A 21,642-nucleotide genomic window follows, 5' to 3' on the forward strand; every position below is an offset into this window, starting at 1 on the left:
TGCTGTGATAAGAAGTGAAGAACATGTTCTCTGCTCCTTATCTCAGTTTATTAAACCAGCAATGCTCTGTGATAAGCCGTGGTCATCATGATCTCGGCTTATCACAGTTTATTAAACGTACACCAGAGTTGGAGAAACCCCTCCACTTAGGACAGAAATATTTATCAACAATATCCCTCAAGAAATCTATAAACATAGATTATTTCCACATTTTTAGACTGCTGGAACATTGTACGAGTTTGTCTCAGACTGTTGTAGTCTGTTGCTGGCCAGTCTGAGGTGGGGTGGGATCACTGTTTATATCATCATGATTGCCTCTCCCTCATTGGGTGCCTCCTAGGTGTGAATTCCTATTGTTAAATGGGTTATTTGAGTCACCTATGGTTTCTGCCTGTTGGCAAATTTGGCTAACTCTTGGAGGATCTTACATGTAGGGATTAGCCTTGTGTCAACTGTACTTTGTTATATAACCATTTTGTGACGTTTTGGGTAAATATTTGGTTTTAACCACTTCCCGACCGCCTCATGTAGATATACGTCGGCAGAATGGCACGTACAGGCACATTGGCGTACCTGTACGTGCCTGCCTAGACGTGGGTCCGATCGGGACCTCCCCCCGCTAAATGCGGCGGTCGGATCCCCTCGGGGAGCGATCCGGGACGACGGCGCGGCTATTCGTTTATAGCCGCTCCGTCGCGATCGGTCCCCGGAGCTGAAGAACGGGGAGAGCGTATGTAAACACGGCTTCCCCGTGCTTCACTGTGGCGGCGCATCGATTGTGTCATCCCCTTTATAGGGGAGACACAATCTATGACGTCAGTCCTACAGTCACACCCCCCTACAGTTGTAAACACACACTAGGTGAAGCCTAACACGTTCAGCGCCCCCCTGTGGTTAACTCCCAAACTGCAACTGTCATTTTCACAATAAAGAATGCAATTTAAATGCATTTTTTGCTGTGAAAATGACAATGGTCCCAAAAATGTGTCAAAATTGTCCGAAGTGTCCGCCATAATGTCGCAGTCACGAAAAAAATCGCCGATCACCGCCATTAGTAGTAAAAAAATAAAAAATTAATAAAACTGCAATAAAACTATCCCCTATTTTGTAAACGCTATACATTTTGCGCAAACCAATCGATAAACGCTTATTGCGATTTTTTTTACCAAAAATAGGTAGACAAATACGTATCGCCCTAAACTGAGGAAAACATTTTTTTTAGATATGTTTTTGGGGGATATTTATTATAGCAAAAAGTAAAAAATATTGAATTTTTTTCAAAATTGTCGCTCTTTTTTTGTTTATAGCGCAAAAAATAAAAACCGCAGAGGTGATCAAATACCACCAAAAGAAAGCTCTATTTGTGGGGAAAAAAGGACGCCAATTTTGTTTGGGAGCCACGTCGCACGACCGCGCAATTGTCTGTTAAACCGACGCAGTGCCGAATTGTAAAAACCCCTTGGGTCATTTAGCTGCATATTGGTCCGGTCCTTAAGTGGTTAATGTTCATATAGTGGTTGACCTACTTTTGAAGTGTATAAAAACCTGTATTTCTTTTCAATAAACAGTCATTCCTTTGGTTCTTATCTGAATATCTTGCCTGTGTATGATGCTTGGGGTAAAAGGGCTGGTATTCGCTCTTGGTCTGTTGAAAGGTTTTGGAAGGCAGGAGGCACTTTTTGGCGGAAGCACCCAGGCTGGGTGCCAGGCGTTCCGTCACAGTTGCTATGTTGTATGTTAAGACTTGGGATGAATACATGTCTGATCCAGTGGGTTTGGCTTGGCAGGAATGTTGAGTGTGGATTGTGTTGTTTTTAGCCTTGTTTGGGTACAGTAGTGTGGGATGTTGGTGCACGTGATCCAGAAAAACTTGACCTACCTTGCTGCTATGCTGTACGACTCAGGATGAATACAAGTCTGATCCAGTGGATTTGGCTTGGCTGGAACATTGAGTGCAGATTTAGCAGTTTTTTTGCCCTGTTTGGGAGCAGTGATGTGGGATGATTGTGAACCGGGTCCAGAAATATTCGAGTTCTCATCTGCTTTTCGGTCCCTATGAAAGAAAAAACAATCCTTCAGACCCATCACCTGAGTTTTCATCATATAACTATTACAAAATGACCCACCACCATTCTGATGCGAGTGTTTATCATTAAACTATTACAAAGGGACTCAAGGAAATAAAAGCATTTTCACATTGGGGTGGGGGGTCAATTTGTAGTTCTTATGAGGAAAGGTACACATAATATATATTTACAAAATAAGTTGCTTTTCTGAAATTGCTAAATAATGTATGGGAACTTACAGCTGGACTCCAGGCAGATACTGTTTTTGCATAAAGTTTTTTATTGAAAACGAAGAAACAGTTTGTATAAGAGCCGGTTCACACTGGGGCGACTCATCAGGCGACTCAGCCGCCTGACGAGTCGCGTCCCATCCCATTCTATGCAATAGAACCGTTCTAATAGGAGCGACGCAAGTCGCTCCGACTTAGAAAAAGGTTCTTGTACGACTTCAGGGGCGGCTCGGGGCGACCTGCATTGACTTCTATACAGAGGTAATTTTGCAGGTCACCTCTGAAGTCGTCTTCAGGATGCCTTGAGGAGTCGCCACCAAAGTCGTGCCGCTTAAGTGTGAACCGGCTCTAACACATGGCACGAGTAGAATCACCATAACATCATGTTGCAACGGTCAGTTTCCATGAGTTTCCAGAAGAATATGGGATTGGAACAGAAGGCAATCTAATGCCGCGTACACACGATCGGTTAAACCGATGAGAATGGTCTGATGGACCATTTTCATCGATCAAAACCGATCGTGTGTGGGTGCCATCGGTTATTTAACCATCGGTTAAAAAAAAGCCAACTTGTTTTAAATTTAACCAATGGATTCCTAACTGATAGGAAAAAAATGATCGTTAGTAGGCACGACCATCGGTTAAAAATCCACACATGCTTAGAATCAAGTCGACGCATGCTTGGAAGCATTGAACTTCGTTTTTTTTCAGCACGTCATTGTGTTTTACGTCACCGCGTTCTGACACGATCGGTTCTTTAACCGATGGTGTGTAGGCGCGACGGACCATCAGTCAGCTTCATCGGTTAACCGATGAAAACGGTCCATCGGTCCGTTCTCATCGGATGGACTGATCGTGTGTACGTGGCATAACAGTAATGTAATGGCATTAACTACCGAATAATATGTACTTAGGTTAATACAAACAAAGTGTGTAAGAAAACAGAAAAAACAAAAAAACTTACAAGTATCACTAACGCCACTCGTGCTCTTCTTTTTTATGGTTGCGGTAAATTTTGAACCCACCCCCCCAGGGCAAGGAAGGAAGTGAGGGCGAGGAAAGCAGATGAATAAGAGGGTTCATATGTGCCTTCGCCCTGCTGGGCGATAGGAGGTTAGCTGGGCTATGCCGGAGGAATATTAGAAAAACCTGAGCTTGTGTGGGGTATTATAGCACAAGAAGAAGATGGTAGGAAAAAAGGGAAGAAAAAATTTGGGGGAAAAAAATGAGAGGGGGGGGTGAGTAAAAAGGAAAGGGCGTTGGTCTAAGAGGAAAGGGAAGGGCGAGGTAGATGAGGTATGAGTATAAAGGGGACAGGGTAAGGCTGGATTGTCCCCTGGGTGCACAGGTCTCATGGGAAGCCCGTTTCAGAAGGGTGAAAATCACAGCATCGTCCTGGGGGGGCCGAGTCAGTTCCCAGTGGTTAATGCTAATTTTGGTATGGTTGGAATACATCAGAATCTTTAAACAGAAGCTGACTGGTTCAAGTTTTAACATAGGAAGACAGGTTTCTGTTCTTATATGTACCACGTCATCCATCTCCTCTACCTGATCAATTCTGCAAAACCAACCTGAGAATTCTGGTACCTTGGTAGCGATCCATAAGCTGGATGAGTGTTTTGGCAGCATTCAACAAATGTACAGTAAAACCTTGGATTGCGCGTAACGTGGTTTAAGCGTTTCGCAATACGATCCGTTTTCTTTTTTCATCTTGACTGGCAAGAGGAAGAGGATTCAAGCCTGTGGGGTGTGCAGTACCACATGTGACCAGAGGTGCGGGGGCACCGGTGACCCTCTGAAACAGTCGGAGATGCTTGGAGACTCAGTTTCCGAGTGTCTCCAAGCATTTCCGAGTGTCTGCGCCCCCCACCTCTGGCCACATGCAGTACTACATACAATAGCAGTGACACTGGAACAAATTATCTAAGTTTCCATTGATTACTATGGGGAAACTTGCTTTGATATAAGAGTGCTTTGGATTACAAGCATGCGTCTGGAAAGAATTATGCTCGTAATGCAAGTTATAAGCAGAGAAAAAATGATGTTGGATTATTGGGAGTGTCATATCCAGAGATTTTCACTATCAGAAGGTGGATGTGTGTCCAGTAAGGGCAAATTTTACAGCAGGGCCTTACTATATGTAACTAAATCTCCAACATCTACTATCTTACAGTGAGGAAAATAATTATTTGATCCCATGCAGATTTTGTAAGTTTGCCCACTTACAAAGACATGAAAAGTCTATAATTGTTATCATAGGTGTATTTGAGATGATAGAGACAGAATATCAACCAAAAATCCAGAAAAAACACATGGTACAAATGTTATAAATCGAGTTGCAGTTCAGTGGGTAAAATAAGTATTTGATACGCAAGCAAAATATGACTTAGTACTTGGTGGAGAAACCCTTGTTGGCAAGCACAAAGGTAAGACATTTTTTGTAGATGGTTACCAGATTTGCACACATCTAAGGAGGGATTTTGGGCCACTCTTCTTTACGGATCTTCTCTAAATCCTTAAGGTTTCTTGGCTGTTTGGCAACTCAAAGTTTCAGCTTCCACCATAAATTTTCGATAGGATTAAGGTCTGGAGACAGGCTAGGCCACTCCATGACCTTAATGTGCTTCTTCTTGAGCTACTCCTTTGTTACTATGGTGGTATGTTATGGGTCAATGTCATACTGGAAGACCCATCCACAAAACCTCTTCTGTGTTCTGGCCGAGGGAAGAAAGTTCTCATACAAGATTTTACAATACATGGCCCCATCCATTGGCCCCTCAATGGAGAAAGGTCAGCCTGTACCTTTAGCAAAGAAACAGCACTAAAGCATGTTGTTTTCACCTTCATGCTTGAATGTAGGGATGGTGTTCTCAGGGTCATAGTTAGCATTTTTCTTCCTCCAAACACGGCAAGTCAAATTGAATGCTCAATTTTGGTCTCATCGGACTACAAAACTTTTTCCCAAATTCTTCTCCGAATCATTTAGATGTCAATTGTCAAACTTCTGACGGGCCTGTACATGTGCCTTCTTGAGGAGGGGGACCTTGCGGGCACTGTAGGATTTCAATCCATGGTGACGTATTGTGATACCAATGGTTTGCTTGATGGCTGTGGTCCCAACTGCCTTGATATTATTCACAAGCTCCTCCTGTGTACTTCTGGGCTGATCCCTCACTTTTCTCATGATCATCTTTAACCCATGGAGGCGAAATCCTGCACGGAGCTCCACACCGAGGGTGATTGATGGTTATTTTGTATTTCTTCCATTTGCGAATAATTGCTCCAACAGTCTCCTTCTCACCAAGCTTCTTGCTGGTGGTCTTGTAGCCCATTCCAGCCTTGTGCAGGTCTACAATCTTGTCCCTGCTGTCCTTTGAGAGCTTATTGGTCTTGCCCATGATGGTGAGGTTTGAATGGAAGAGATTCTGTGGACAGGTGTCTTTTATACACATAAGGAATTGCCATTAGCACATTCTTAAAGGGGTTGTAAAAGTAAAAAAAAAAAATCCTAAATAGCTTCCTTTACCTTAGTGCAGTCCTCCTTCACTTAACTCATCCTTTGATTTTGCTTTTAAATGTCCTCATTTCTTCTGAGAAATCCTCACTTCTTGTTCTTCTGTCTGTAACTCCACACAGTAATGCAAAGCTTTCTCCCTGGTGTGGAGTGTTGTGCTTGTCCCCTCCCTTGAGGGGGCGAGCAGGAGAGTCAGGATGCTCTCTACATTGCAGATAGAGAAAGGAGCTGTGTGTTGTGGGCGTCCTGACTCTCCTGTAGTCCAAAAGACGTGGCGAGCACGATACTCCACACCAGGGAGAAAGCCTCACATTACTGTGTGGAGTTACAGACAGAAGAACAGGAAGTGAGGATTTCTCAGAAGAAACAAGGACATTTAAAAGCAAAATCAAAAGGATGAGGTAAGTGAAGGAGGATTGCACTAAGGTAAAGGAAGCCATTTAGGGGGGGAAAAATACCTTTAACCACCCCTTTAAATTGACAGGACACTTTCAGACAGTATGCAATCCTTTAATAGTAAATGGATCTTCTGGACCCTACCCCAACAGTAAATCTCACACATAGGATATCAGATGTTTTTGTTTTTCCTACATATTATTTCAGGCTGGTCTTGGAACATATCGCCTAGTAGCTTTATGCTTTTACCCTCATTTGTATGACCTATATGTTATCCCTAGATATTGCACATTATATCTCCTACCAACATTGCTCTATATTATTCAGCTTATGTCTGTCTTCTTTCAACTGTATAACTCTTGCTCATTACCTGTTCATCCTATATACCGTATTTATCGTATAGTGCGCACCCCTAATGTGGACCCGCATTCCTGTAATAAAAAATTTTTTTTTAGTACTTATAGTTTTGGTGTCTTGCGCGGCGGCCTTGTGGGGTCCGGCGTCCGTCTGCAGGTTCGGTGGTGTCCTCCTCGTCGGGTCCGGCGTCCTTCTGCGGCCATCATGGTGTCCTCCCCCGTTCGATCCCCGCGCCGAGTTTGAACCACTGCGCCGGCATATACCGAGCGCAGTACACTCGGGTATAGTCGGGCAGACTCTGCTCCTCTCGCGGTCACTTCCTGGACGTACAGGACGTGACCGCGAGAGGAGCAGAGCCTGCCCGACTATACCCGAGTGTACTGCGCTCGGTATATGCCGGCACAGTGGTTCAAACTCGGTGCGGGAAGCGGGTATCGGCGTATATATCGCGCACCCACGATTTTGCCCTGAATTTCAGGGCAAAAAAGTGTGTGGTATACGCCGATAAATACGGTAATTTACTCTGTATGTAATGAAATTCTGTCTTGTTCTAGTCTTCCAAATAAAGCTTTTGTAAAAAAAAAAAAAAAATGACAGGACTATTGGGTGTACCACATGAGCACATACTGGAGCCAAAATTATTGTTGGTTGGTAGGGGATCAAAAACTTATTTTTTTCACGGAACTGCAACTCAAATTATAAAATCATACTCCTATGATAAAAAAATATATAACCTTCTTTTTTTGTAAGTGGGCAAACGTACAAAATCTACAAGAATTCAAATAATTATTCTGCCTACTGTATATTGGAAAGTGTGCCTTTAATAATTAAAGCGGTGGTTCCCCTAAAAATAAAGTTTTGACATTGCATTTGCTATAATAATTACAGTTAGAATCGGCTGGTTGTATGTAAAAAATACCTCCGTACGTAGCGTTTGTATTACTCGTTCCCACCGCCACTTCCGGGTACGATGCTGGCGGTGGGCGTTCCTTATTGATGGACAGGCATCCGACCGACGCATCCATCGCGTCACGAGATGCCGAAAGAAGCCGAACGTCGTTGCGCATGCGCCGTATAGAGCCGCACCGACGTTCGGCTTCTTTCGGCATCTCGTGACGCAATGGATGCGTCGGTCGGATGCCTGTCCATCAATAAGGAACGCCCACCGCCAGCATCGTACCCGGAAGTGGCGGTGGGAACGAATAATACAAACGCTACGTACGGAGGTATTTTTTACATACAACCAGCCGATTCTAACTGTAATTATTATAGCAAATGCAATGTCAAAACTTTATTTTTAGGGGAACCACCCCTTTAAGCTTCAGTAGTGAAAATCATGGAAATACCATGTGAATGTATGACATTTTTATAAAGACATACAGCAATTACTTACTGGTTTTGCCTTTCTGTATTTCAGATGATTGGAGATAAGGGGTCTCTGCAGAACAGATCTCATACCTGTGTTTATACTTCTTACATCTAATGTATAGCAGCATGTGTTCCGTGAACAGAAAAGGACTAATATATACACAATAAAACTGGCCTATTTTCGGCTTCGTACAGCACAATACATAAAACCTGCTTTAGAACAGCCGGAGATTCTGTAAATCCTGCACTTTAATGCATTTGGAAAAATCTGGTTCAGCCAATGCCCTTTACAGCCTCTGAAATATTACATGCAATATACATGACATTTCACACTGATGTGGCCCAGTATAGTGTTCTGTGTGTAAGTGATATACTTCTTTTATTGTGGTAATAATGGGTAGAAGTATATTCTATATTAATTCGAAGGTTGATGCCAGAACTGAGCAAATTTCAAGAACCAGGTAGCCAATGTCTATAATAATTACTGCAGACCCTAAATAATAGGGGGAAACTCTTCTGATGTCAAAGGTTGTACAGTATCTCACGAAAGTGAGTACACCCCCTCACATTTTTGTAAATATTCTATCTTTTCATGTGACAACACTGAAGAAATGACACTTTGCTACAATGTAAAGTAGTGAGTGTACAGCTTGTATAACAGTGTACAATTGCTGTCCCCTCAAAATAACTCAATACACAGCCATTAATGTCTAAACCGCTGGCAGCAAAAGTGAGTACACTCCTAAGTGAAAATGTCCAAATTAGGCTCAAAGTCATTATTTTGTGTGGCCACCATTATTTTCCAGCACTGCCTAAACCCTTTTGGGCATGGAGATCACCAGAGCGTCACAGATTACCACCGGAGTCCTCTTCCCCTCCTCCATGATGACATCACAGAGCTGGTGGATGTTGGAGACCTTGTGCTCCTCCACCTTCCATTTGAGGATGCCCCACAGATGTTCAATATGGTTTAGGTCTGGAGACATGCTTGGCCTGTCCATCACCTTTACCCTCAGCTTCTTTAGCAAGGCAGTGGTCACCTTGGAGGTGTGTTTGGGGTCGTTATGTTGGAATACTGCCCTGCGGCCCAGTCTCAGAAGGGAGGGGATCATGCTCTGCTTCAGTATGTCACAGTACATGTTGGCATTCATGGTTCCCTCAATGAACTGTAGCTCCCCAGAGTCGGCAGCACTCGGGCAGCCGCAGACCATGACATTCCCACCAACATGCTTGACTGTAGGCAAGACACACTTGTCTTTGTACTCCTCACCTGGTTGCCGCCACATGCTTGACACCATCTGAACCAAATAAGTTTATCTTGGTCTCATCACCTTAGTCTGCTTGTCTTCAGCAAACTGTTTGCAGGCTTCCTTGTGCATCATCTTTAGAAGAGGCTTCCTTCTGGAAAGACAGCCATGCAGACCAATTGGATGCAGTGTGCGGTATATGGTCAAAGAACTGACAGGCTGACCCCACACCCTATTTCCCACAGACAACCCCTGGATATGACGCTGATCACGTGCACTCAAATTCTTTGGTCGACCATGGTAAGGACTGTTCTGAGTGGAACCTGTCCTGTTAAACTACTGTATGGTCATGGTCACTGTTCTGCAGCTCAGTTTCAGGATCTTGGCAATCTCGTTATAGCCTAGGCCATCTTTATGTAGAGCAACAATAATTTTTTTCAGATCCTCGGAGAGTTCTTTTCCATGAGGTGCCATGCTGAACTTCCAGTGACCGGTATGAGTGAGTAATAACAAATTTAACACACCTGCTCGCCATTTACACCTGAGACCGTGTAACACTAACGAGTTACATGACATCGGGGAGGGACCAATTTGGACATTTTCACTTAGGGGTGTACTCACTTTTGCTGCCAGCGGTTTAGACATTAATGCCTGTGTGTTGAGTTATTTTAAGGGGACAGCAAATCTACACTGTTATACAAGCTGTACACTCACTACTTTACATTGTAGCAAAGTGTCATCACATTAAAAGATATAATAAAATACAACTGACCCTTTGAGGGTAACCATAATGCTGATGGGGCCCGCAATGAAATAGAGTTTCACACCCCTGAACTAGGGTTTCAAAGAGGCTCATCCTTATTTTTTTTCTTTAGCAACATTGAAAAAAATAATATAAGTTCAAAATCTTTGTTAAATTCCCTAGGGCAGTGGTTCTCAACCTCAGTCCTCAATAACCCTCAACGGGCCATGTTTTCAGGTTTTCCTTTCTGTGCATTTCCGAACGGCGATGTTAGGCTCTGCTCGCCTTCCGGAACCCCCCCACCTCAGGCCAAAAGCGGTACTGCACACTGCTTTGGCCTGAATCGTGCTCGTTTTGCAAGACAACACTCGCAAACCGAGTCACGATTTTTTTAAATGCAGTGCTCATATTGCGAAACGCTCGTTAACTCCAATTACTCGCAATCCGAGGTTCCGCTGTACATATTTTGGTGGAGTTATTAGCCACTGGCTCCTAAACTATAATTTTGCTGTCCTCCAGGTTATATACCAAAGAGTGAAAAGGATGCCTACCTGCCCAGGTTCTTGACATATTCCTGGTTAATTCGGATAAATCCGACACATTGCTGGAAGGTCTTTGGACCCAGCCCCTTCACGCACTTCAGCTGCTCTCTGTTTAAAAACGGTCCATTCATTTCTCGCCATTCAATTACGTTCTTTGCCCGTACCGAGTTTAAACCAGCAATATGCCTGAAATAAACAAAACAAACCAATAAGCTACAAACAATGGAATTGATGTACCCAGCGAATGGAATGATTGGGATTTCTTTTTTTTTATATTCCTTATATATATTTTTAAAGAAATAACAAAGGGGCTGTACAGGTAATTCATTGCAACATTTTCCATTACTTATACACATATATACAAATCATTCCTCATCAAATCTCATATGTAAATAGCCCAGCCCTGCCTATATCCTCCAGGCTGGGTTCTATGCCCTCCTTATCGAGACTTTTGATGATTATATTCTTTAAATATCTATATGCCACCCACTCATCCCTCTTATTCTCCCCCCCCCCCCCCAAATCTCCCCTTTCCCAAACCAGAAAAAACAACCTCAACCTAAAAAAAAAAAGAAAAAAAAAAAAAAAAGGATTGGGATTTCTACTCTAAATGCATTCCATGCAGTAAAACTCCCTGTTGCTGAATAAAACAGACACATGTAAACAGGCCCTAAATACTTAAAGTGGATGTAAACCCAAATTTCTTTCTATTTTTTTTTTATGTTACAATGTAGAGTATAAGATTTCCTATCATCTGTGCCCAGTCTTGCCACAAAAAGTTAATCCAGCTCTGAGCAATCCTCTTTTATTGTTCAGTGAAATAAAAACTGACTTACAGAGAAAAACCAAAGTCCGTTCCGCCCCCTTGCTGTGAGTGACAGGTTATTTACATATCTCATGCACTAGCCTGGAGACAGGCATTTTTTTTTTAATTCCCACCCCCACTCCTTTTCTGAAGTCATGTGGTTACTTTTCTGGATTTTGACTGGATGTTAGTGATCATAGCAGAATTTAGTGTAAGGAATACACAGGAGGGCGGGGAGTCTACTGACATCACGACTCCACCCACAGAGCTCCAGACAACAGATTTACCCACAGAATCTGCAGTTTTTCAGTTCTTATAAGAGACAGAGGGGAGACATTTGACAGGTAAGGATACATGCAGGATACATCTATATCCTTATAGATCAGCACTATGGCAGTAGTTTAGAAAGGATGAGAGTGGGTTTACATCCACTTTAAGGAAAGGCTCAAATCGAACAATAGAAATTTCAAGTTCTGTGCGTTGGCATGTCGATGGTCTTATATCACGTATTTTGCTCTGCTTTAACGCTTCTTTGGCCTCCACAGTAGAGTGGATTTCCTACCATCTCCTTTCCGCCATTAATTTTTCTCAAAGGCATACTTGCTTAGGGTCAGTAACTTTAAAAACAATTGAAGTTGGTGTGCGTAGCACAAATGCAAGGCAACTAGTAGTTTCAGAAGGGGTTCAGCAATGGCATGCTCCTTACATCTTGGGCAACATTGCCTTTACCCTTAGGCTGCCACCAACAAAAGGCTTACAGCAGAACAGAACCACAGGTAGCATTCTCTTCTGCTTAGAGTCATTTCAGAGGCCATGAACTTATTATAGCAAGAGAGTTCCCTAGGCCCACTGCCAATCAGAGCCATTCATAAACCAGTGCCACTGATGCGGACACCTTATGAGTTCCCTTCACTGGAACTAAGGGGCCAAGCTCAACCCCTGAAAAACAATCTCGCACCATAATCCCCCAATCACCAAATGATTTGGACCAGTGCACAAAGCAAGGTCCATAAAGACAAGAAAGAGCGAGTTTGATGTGGAGGAACATGACTGGCCTGCACAAAGCCCTGACATCAACCCTATAGAACACCTTTGGGATGAATAAGAGTGGAGACTGTGAGCCAGGCCTTCTCATCCAACATCAGTGCCTGACCTCACAAATACGCTTCTGGAAGAATGGTCAAACATTCCCATAGACACACTCCTAAACCTTGTGGACGGCCTTCCCAGAAGAGTTGAAGCTGTTATAGCTGCAAAGGGTGGGCCAACTCAATATTGAACCCTACGGCTGGAGTGCATTAAAGTTCATGTGTGTGTAAAGGCAGATGTCCCAATACTTTTGACAATATAGTTTATCATTGCCTGCATTAAAGCAGAGTTCTGCCCGCCCCTTTAAAAATTAAAAGTCAGCAGCACACATACTGTAGCTGCTGATTTTTAACATTAGGACACTTACCTGTCCTGGAGTCGAGCGATGTTGGCACCGCAGTTGATGTTTCCAACGACTGGTTGGGTGCTGCGGCCGCCATTGCGGGTAAGTGAAACCTGGCCGTGTAGCCTTTCAGCTTCACGACCGGGGTCCCTACTGTGCATGTGCGAAGGGGAGGAAGGAGGAGGGGGACCGTGCTGCTGGCGTAATTTGCCATGGCCTGGTCTCCTTAAAGTGGAGACAGAGTACCTGTAAAAAAACAGGTACCCCCCCCCATGGAAAGCCGTGCGGGCTTGCACCTGAGTCACCCAGTTTGTGTCTACTGACACAGACCGGATAGCTCTGGCCCGCCCCCCACTCCCTTGTCACAGCATTTGACTGACAGCAGCGGGAGCCAATGGCTCCAACTGCTATTATTCTGCCCAATGAGAAGGGAGACAACGGCGAGAGCTACTGCTCTTGTGCACATCACTGGATTGGATTGAGCTCAGGTAAGAAAAGGGTTGGGGTTGGGTGGATGCAGCAGCACAGAAGTTTTTTTTTACCTTAAAGTGGAGTACCACCCAGAAATGGAACTTCCACTTTTTGGAATCCTCCCCCCCTCCGGTGTCACATTTGGCACCTTTCAGGGGGGAGAAGGGAGCAGATACCTGTGTAATACAGATATTTGCTCCCACTTCCTGGCATGGATCATCATGGTGATCGCTCTGACCTACGCCACTTCCTGCGCCTACACTGTCCTCCCCCGCTGTCTTCTGAGAAACACACAGGTCCCAGAACACAGCAGGGGACCAGTGAGGACGCGCAGTGCGATTCGCGCATTCCCAGTAGGGAACCAGGAAGTGAAGCTGCAACGCTTCACTTCCCGATTCCCTCACCAAGGGTGGCGGCAGGGGCAGCCGAGAGCTGAGCGACCGATCGGCTTCGGCTGCCGACATTGCGGGCACTGTGTCCATATATTAAAAGTCAGCAGCTGCAGTATTTTTGGCTGCTGGCTTTTAATAATTTTTTTTAGCGGACCTCCGCTTTAATGCAAACAATGCATTAAAGGCGTTGTAAAGGTTTGTTTTTCTCACCTTAATGCATCCTATGCATTAAGGTTAAAAAAAAAAAAAACTAGCAATGACAGCCCCCTGTTTTACTTACCAGAGCCTATTCACCTGCTGCGCTCGCCCCCAATGTCCTTTCTCCACTCAGTCGGGCCGTTGATTAGCTAGATTGAATAGATTGATGGCAGCGCAGCCATTGGCTTGCGCTGCTGTCAATCACATTCAATGACGCGGCACGCCGGGGCCGAGTGATACAGTCGGCGACTATAGCACAGGAGCGCGCCCACAAGAACTAACCCCCATGGTAGAGAGCTCCCATGAAGGGGGTTAGTTCATGCGGGGAGGAGCCAAGACAGCCGCTGAGGGACCCCAGAAGACGTGGATCGGGGCCACTGTGTGCAAAACGAGCTGCATAGTGGAAGTAAGTATAACATGTTTATTTTTTTTTTTTAACGGAACCTTTAATGCCCCTTTAAGATAAAAAAAAACTTAAAACGGAGGTCCACACAAAAATGGAACCTCCGCTTTTCGGAACCCTTACCCCTCCGGTGTCACATTTGGCACCTTTCAGGGGGGTGCAGATACCTGTATAATACAGGTATTTGCACCACTTCCGGGCATAGACCCCCGTGGGGTTACGCCACTTCTTGTCTCCCCCCCTCCGCTGTCTTCTGAGAAACACACAGGTCCCAGAAGACAGCAGGGACCAGTGAGGACGCGCAGCGTGACTTGCAAATGCGCAGTAGGGAACCAGGAAGTGAAGCCGCAACGCTTCACTTCCTGATTCCCTCACCAAGGATGGTGGCGGAGGCAGCCGAGAGACTGATCGGCTTTGACTGCCGACATCGCGGGCACCCTGGACAGGTAAGTGTCCATATAGTAAAAGTCAGCAGCTGCGGTATTTGTAGCTGCTGGCTTTTAATATATATATATATATATATATATATATATATATATATATATATATATATATATATATATATATATATATATATATATATATATATTGTTTTTTAGGCAGACCTCCGCTTTAAGGCTTTAAAACCACTTTAAACAGACATTTTGTATGTATATACACTAGGGCTGTGCAAATTAACTTTTAATTAATCGATTAATCTTTAATTTTTTTGATCGATTAAAATTCTTTTGACTGGTACTCACCTCTCTCCGCCGGCTTCTGGGCCTTCAGTCGTAGATCCAGTAACGTCACGGACACCGGCGGGGCTTGCCGTGTCCATCTGAAGGGCTCCTTTGTTGTGCCTTCATATCTGCATGCCGGCGGGACCTTACTATCTGCCACACGCAAGGGCTGTTACACATCCCTCTCACTTCCCTCTATCAACCTGGGATTCTACAGCCATCCACTGGGAGTTGTGATAGTTCCCTTCATGGGACATCTACATGCCAACGGACTGATGTTAACCTCTCCTCATCTGGATTCAGCAGTGGTATCGTTGTACACATTTTTATACCAGTATCATACTTAGCTACATGTTTTTATGACTGCTTTTGGTACCGTTTGGTATTACTCGCACCATTTTTACAGTTTATGTAGCTACATCGATTTTATCTCCAGTGCCATATTTATTTTGTTACCTACTTGAAGACTATAAAAGTTTTAATGCTATTCCCATCTATCGCTGCCTTTGTGTGTTTTTTGTATCCTGCTATCCATTTTCCAGTGGTTGGTAGCTGCACTGGGAATCAGCCTGTGAGGAGATCAGCTAAAAGTAGCTGGATCTGTATGTGCGTTATAATTAATCGAAATTAGTCAATTAATCGATTTAAAAAAAAAAAAACGATTAATCGAACAGAAAAATTTTGATCAGTAACAGCCCCAATATACACACATACACCCAACAAAGAACAGTTGGTGAAGCAGTGACTGTGCTCTCCCCTAATGTTATGTACACTAGAGAAGAAGACAAACAACTACACCAATCATTGTGCAGTATGAATGGCAGGGCTCTGTAGCAGGTGACAGCTCCGCAGTGTCCCATGTGTGACGTTCTCCAGGCAGACAACTACAAAGTGAAGCTCACGGTGCAGCAATGTACAAAGCGGTGTTTACCTCAACAGAGTTTCAGAGCAGATGTTGATATCCACCCCTACAAAGCTGACACATTCCTCCACCACACTGTCCAGAGTGCCTTTCAAGAGCACCTGCGAGACATCGTGCTGAAAGAGAGAGAGAGGAACAGATTACTTTTATAGGCCGACTCCCGGCATTATATAGACAATCAGAACCAACCAGCAAATGTAACCCCTCGAAGCAACAGCTCCATATGGCAAGCACACCAAGTCAATTACAGCTGCAATAAAAAGGTATTCTAGCAAGGTTTTGGTTGGACTTCGCTAATTTTCTACAAAAACATTTTAAATTACAGTTACACTTCTTATTAAATTGTTTTAATTAACCACTTATGCCCCGGACCATTTGGATGGCCAAAGACCTGGCCATTTTTTGCGGTTCAGCACTGCGTCGCTTTAACTGACAATTGAGCGGTCGTGCGACGTGGCTCCCAAACAAAATTGACGTCCTTTTTTTCCCACAGCTTTCTTTTGGTGGTATTTGATCACCTCTGCGGTTTTTATTTGTTGCGCTATATAAAACAAAAAATGAGCGACAGTTTTGAAAAATAAAAAATACATTTTTTACTTTTTGCTATAATAAATTTCCCCAAAAATATATAAAAACATTTTTCTCCTCAGGTTTAGGCCGATACGTATTCTTGTAAAAAAAAAAAAAAAAAAAAATCAATAAGCGTATAATGATTGGTTTACACAAAAGTTATAGCGTCTACAAAATAGGGGATAGTTTTATGGCATTTTTATTATAATTTTTTTTACTAGTAATGGCGGCGATCATCAATTTTAATCGTGACTGCGACATTATGGCGGACACATCGACCACTTTTGACACAATTTTTGGACCATTGTCATTTTTACAGCGATCGGTGCTATAATAATGTACTAATTACTGTAAAAATTACAGTGGCAGCGAAGGGGTTAACCTGTAGGGGGCGCTGAAGGGGTTAGGCGTGTCCTAGGGAGTGATTCTAACTGTTAGGGGGCGTGGCTACGAGTGACACTTCACTGATCGCTGTTCCCGATGACAGGGAGCAGGCGATCAGTGACATGCCACTAGGAAGAACGGGGAGATGTTGTGTTTACACCGACACCTCCCCGTTCTTCAGCTCTGTGACCCGATTGCGGGACACCAATGGACATAGGGTCCGCTGGTCCCACGGGCATGGTCACGAAGCTTGCAGGCAGGGTCGCGAGTGCAGGACACTCACACGTACCTGTATGCCCATTTGCCCAGCCGTGCCATTAGGTCGATGTAAATAGGTGTGCGGCGGTCGGCAAGTGGCTAAAAGAAAAGCCATAAGGGTGTATTTATATTATATATATATATATATATATATATATATATATATATATATATATATATATATATATATATATATATATATATATATATATATATTTTTTTTTTAATAAAAAAATAAATGAACAAAGCTATACATTGTTCTGTGTGAATGGGGCAAAATGTTATGTTCTCAGGCTATATTCTCTGCAGATTGAGAGTATGTGAATAGGGAAAATACCACATTGCGGTCACTAGATGGTGCTGACTACAATAGGAAAAGTTGCCATAATTTTCCACATTCAGACATTCGACCTGTAGTGAGCATATGACAGCATTTGATTTTGCCACAGTCACACAGAATAAATTTACATGCAGGTTTCACAAACAGCTACGTGAACTTTTTTTATAGACGTACCTATACACTTTCAAATGTGATAAGCCTAAAGTGTCACTAAACCCACATCATAAAAACCGTCAATAAAAGGTATATTTGTTTTCTGTGTTCTACAAAAAAAATGGTTGATCCTGCTGTTCTCTATCTCCACCTCCTGTTCATGCCCCCAATGCAGCTAGGGATTTTGCAGCTCTGCACATGCTCAGTTTTCAGTGCATTTCTATGCCGAGCATCTCCTCCTTATCACATTTGAGCAGCCCATGTGAGTCACACATGTGGGTGTATACACAGTGGTAGATGACAGTCCACTCCCCCTTCCTCCTCCTCTTTGCCCACTAACCAGCTAAACACAATGGGGGTGGGATATTATATGTAGATTGATAGAGGCTTCACCTCCCTCTTATTCTAAGACGCAGGCTGGAGGGGCGTGACACAGCCTGTGACTGGCAGAAATACACCCACACCATGTTATTGCCAAAAAATAATAATGATTTGATTTCAAATATAAATGTATGACAATTTTAAAAAGTTTATTGATATTATTTATTTTTACTCTGTATTCCAAAGGCCGTTTTTTTTTTTTTTTTTTTAACATCAGTACTCACAGCTGCTAATTCGCTCCTGGCCATTGAAATTAACCGCCGGCAATACGCCACTGTAGCGGCACATTCTGGGTGTTTTTAACCCTTTCTCAGCCGCTAGCGGGGGTTAACAGCACCACGCTATCGGCAAAAATGTGCCGTAAATCCGACAGTAAAATAGCAGCGTTTTACCGCAGATGCAATGGGCGTTGGCAGTGTGAAAGGGGTCTAATGGCTGTGTGTTGAGTTATTTTGAGGGGGACAGCAAATTTACACTGTTATACAAGCTGTACACTCACTACTTTACATTGTAGCAAAGTGTAATTTCTTCAGTGTTGTCACATGAGAAAATATAATAAAATATTTACAAAAAATGTGAGGGGTGTACTCACTTTTGTTCGATATTTTATATATATATATATATATATATATATATATATATATATATATATATACATATACATACACACACACACAAAAGAAAATCTAGTCTTTAGATTTAGATAAAAACTCTTATGGAGGTTTTCACCATTCCCTACTCTGCAAAAAAATTGAATTTACCGGTACATGTGTCCCTGTTATAGAGATTCTGCTTGCTTCCTATCTCTTCGATCTAATAATGAAAATATATTATTATGCTGGTTTCAAAATTATGTGAAATATTACCTACATTTTTCTATATACTAAAGTAGAAGGAACCTGGGGACTATCAACCAAGTAAGGTTTACTTCAGCTCAACTCCAGCCCAAACATTTTCTTTATTTTTGGACACAGTAAAAAAAAGGGTTGGAACGGCTATCCCTGTCCACTGGTGAGATTTCCTTCTAACTTCCTGTGTAGTCGAGGAGATTGGAAGCAAGCAAAATCTCTATAACAGGGACACGTGCACCGATAAATTCACTTTTTTTTTTGCAGAGTAGGGAATGGTGAAAACCTCAATAAGTGTTTTTACATTTTTTTTTTCTCCTGTGCAAAAGTGATATCCCAGTAAAAGGTATTGAGAATTTCTCAATGACGTGGAGAAATAGCCTCAAGCCTTGCTGTCCTCTTATGCCACGTACACACGGTCGTTTTTCATAATGAAAAAAAAAAAACGATGTTGCCCACACACCATCGTTTTTGAAAAATGATGAACAAAGCGCGGTGACGTACAACACGTACGACGGCACTCTAAAGGGGAAGTTCTATCCGCCTTTGGGCTGCTTTTAGCCGATTCCTTGTTAGTAAAAGACGATTCGCGCTTTTTTGTCTGTTACAGCGTGATGAATGTGCTTACTCCAATATGAATGGTTGTTTTACCAGAACGAGCGCTCCAGTCTCATAACTTGCTTCTGGGCATGCGCGGGTTTAAAACGTTTTTGCCCACACACGACCATTTTTAACAACACGAAAAACTTCATTTTAAAAAACGACGTGAAAAAATGCAGCATGTTCAAATTTTTTGTTGTCGTTTTTCGGAAGCCGAAAAACGATGTGAAGTCCACACACGATCATTTCAAATTATGTTTTTAAAACCGTTTTTTTTTTCATGCCGAAAAATTATCGTGTGTACGCGGCATCAGACTCGGAATGTCCTGAAACCACTACAAAGAACAAACAAAAGAGGGCGCACCAGTCTAGTGCACTATGCCATGATATTCAATAATGGGCTCTGAGAAAGTAGTTGTTGCCTTCGAAACACGTCAACCAGTAAGAAACCAGGTGAGGGTCCCCCTGTACTCTGGAGTTTGTGGTATCTAGGGCTACAGACTAGTAGCTAGACAAGAAATTTTAAATTGATAAGTTTGTGAGTATAATTTATGACTATAATTTCTTATTAAATATAATGGAATAATACACGGGCTGGTGTGCCCTCTTTTGTTTGTTCTTTCTAGTGTTTTATCATTGTCCTTTCCCACTTTGTGTTATCACACAGAAAAAATAAATCACCTAAATGAGGTAGACACCAATATATTCTTAGCAGAGGTTCAAACCCTTACCCAACAGGAGTTAAGCTTCAATTATAGTCCGGTTCAACATGACTAAATAGCTAGTTGGCACACTAGTGTACATATATTACTCAGCACACCTCTAACATATACATTTGTGCATTTTCTTGCCATCAAGACATCTGGAAACAGCACTTTCTTTGATCAACCAGTCTCAATCATCAACCTAACCTTACAACACCTGAAAACAACTGGGCGGCTGTGTCTGGGTCTCACCGTCTTCCCGACAGAGGTTCACACATCACTCAACAAAAGATGCTAAAATCAGCTATGTCAATGTTTATGAGCAAGCCAAGCGTAAAGAAGGCACTTTCTTCAGCCTACTCATGCTCAATAGTCTAAAGCAGACTAGGCATGGAAACTGGCGTGAGGGTAAAGGCATATTTCTGGCAGGATGCCCGTTTTCTTCCAAAAAAGAAAAGTTTATACATCTGGCAAATATTTGCATTCAATTAATCGTTTTGTATTTCTCAGACTGTATTTTGGCATGGATAAAAGCTCCAACTAACGAAAATAAAAATGGTAGCTGAAGGTTTCACGTATTGACAGAAGAAAAGAGGAAGAAGAAAAACTTTACAGGAAACCTTAATGTATTTTCTGTAAATATTTATTCTGAGTTCCTATTGTAAAATCATTTTTTGACAGGAGTATGTATGTTGTATATGCTTGCCGAGCCATATTATCAAGATTGTATTGTGTTTCTACAAAAGAAACACCACCGCCAACCAATATTCAAAGAAAAAATATCTACAGGTTTCAAAACCTTGTTCAATCGTTGCTTCCCCAACATAAGATTCTCAATGCTCCACACGCTTAAACATGCATGCTTGGTGACTATGCCTAAAGAAGCCAAAGAAGAACTATTCCAAAGAATGGAACTGGGCTGTACAGGTTTGTTTTTTCACCTAAAGCATCCTATGCATCACGGTGAAAAAAAAATGGCAATGACGGCGCCCCCGTTTTACTTATCTGAGCCCCGAATTACTTACCTTGCGCTGCTGTCAATCACATGTAAAGAATGAAAAGAAAAAGAAAATTGCGCTGACCCCCTAACCTTGTTGTATAATAAATTGGAAAAAGAAAATCACCCCAAAAAATATATATATATACCCAAAACCAGGTTGGTGATAGACAATGATGAACTTATTTAAATTAAAGGGGTTGTAAAGGAATTTTTTTCCCCCCTAAATAGCTTCCTTTACCTTAGTGCAGTTCTCCTTCACTTACCTCATCCTTCCATTTTGTTTTTAAATGTCCTTATTTCTCCTGAGAAATCCTCACTTCCTGTTCTCCTGTCTGTAACTACACACAGTAATGCAAGGCTTTCTCCCTGGTGTGTAGAAAGCCTCTCGAGGGGGGAGGGGGCGAGCAGGAGTGTCAGGACACTACTTTCTACTTTGAGAAAGAGAAAGGAGCTGTGTTAGTGGGTGTCCTGCTCGCCCCTCCCCCTCAAGAGGCTTTCTCCACACCAGGAAGAAAGCCTTGCATTACTGTGTGGAGTTACAGACAGAACAGGAAGTGAGGATTTCTCAGAAGAAATAAGGACATTTAAAAGCAAAAT

At 42.7% G+C, this 21,642-nt stretch overlaps 1 protein-coding gene across 2 annotated transcripts in view; it reads right to left on the bottom strand.

The window, feature by feature from the left end:
• SRBD1 (S1 RNA binding domain 1) overlaps positions 1-21,642 on the bottom strand; it is a 259,670-nt gene that overhangs the window by 25,537 nt on the left and 212,491 nt on the right. For both annotated transcript variants that reach the window (XM_040351557.1, XM_040351556.1), the window contains exons 18-20: positions 15,817-15,923; positions 10,472-10,648; positions 1,880-2,053 (exon numbers count right to left, since the gene is read on the bottom strand). In XM_040351557.1, the coding sequence (XP_040207491.1) occupies positions 1,880-2,053; positions 10,472-10,648; positions 15,817-15,923 (458 nt within the window). The remainder of the gene's footprint in view (positions 1-1,879; positions 2,054-10,471; positions 10,649-15,816; positions 15,924-21,642) is intronic.

This window comes from Rana temporaria, chromosome 4 (genome assembly GCF_905171775.1).
Source record: "Rana temporaria chromosome 4, aRanTem1.1, whole genome shotgun sequence".
NCBI lineage: Eukaryota > Metazoa > Chordata > Amphibia > Anura > Ranidae > Rana > Rana temporaria.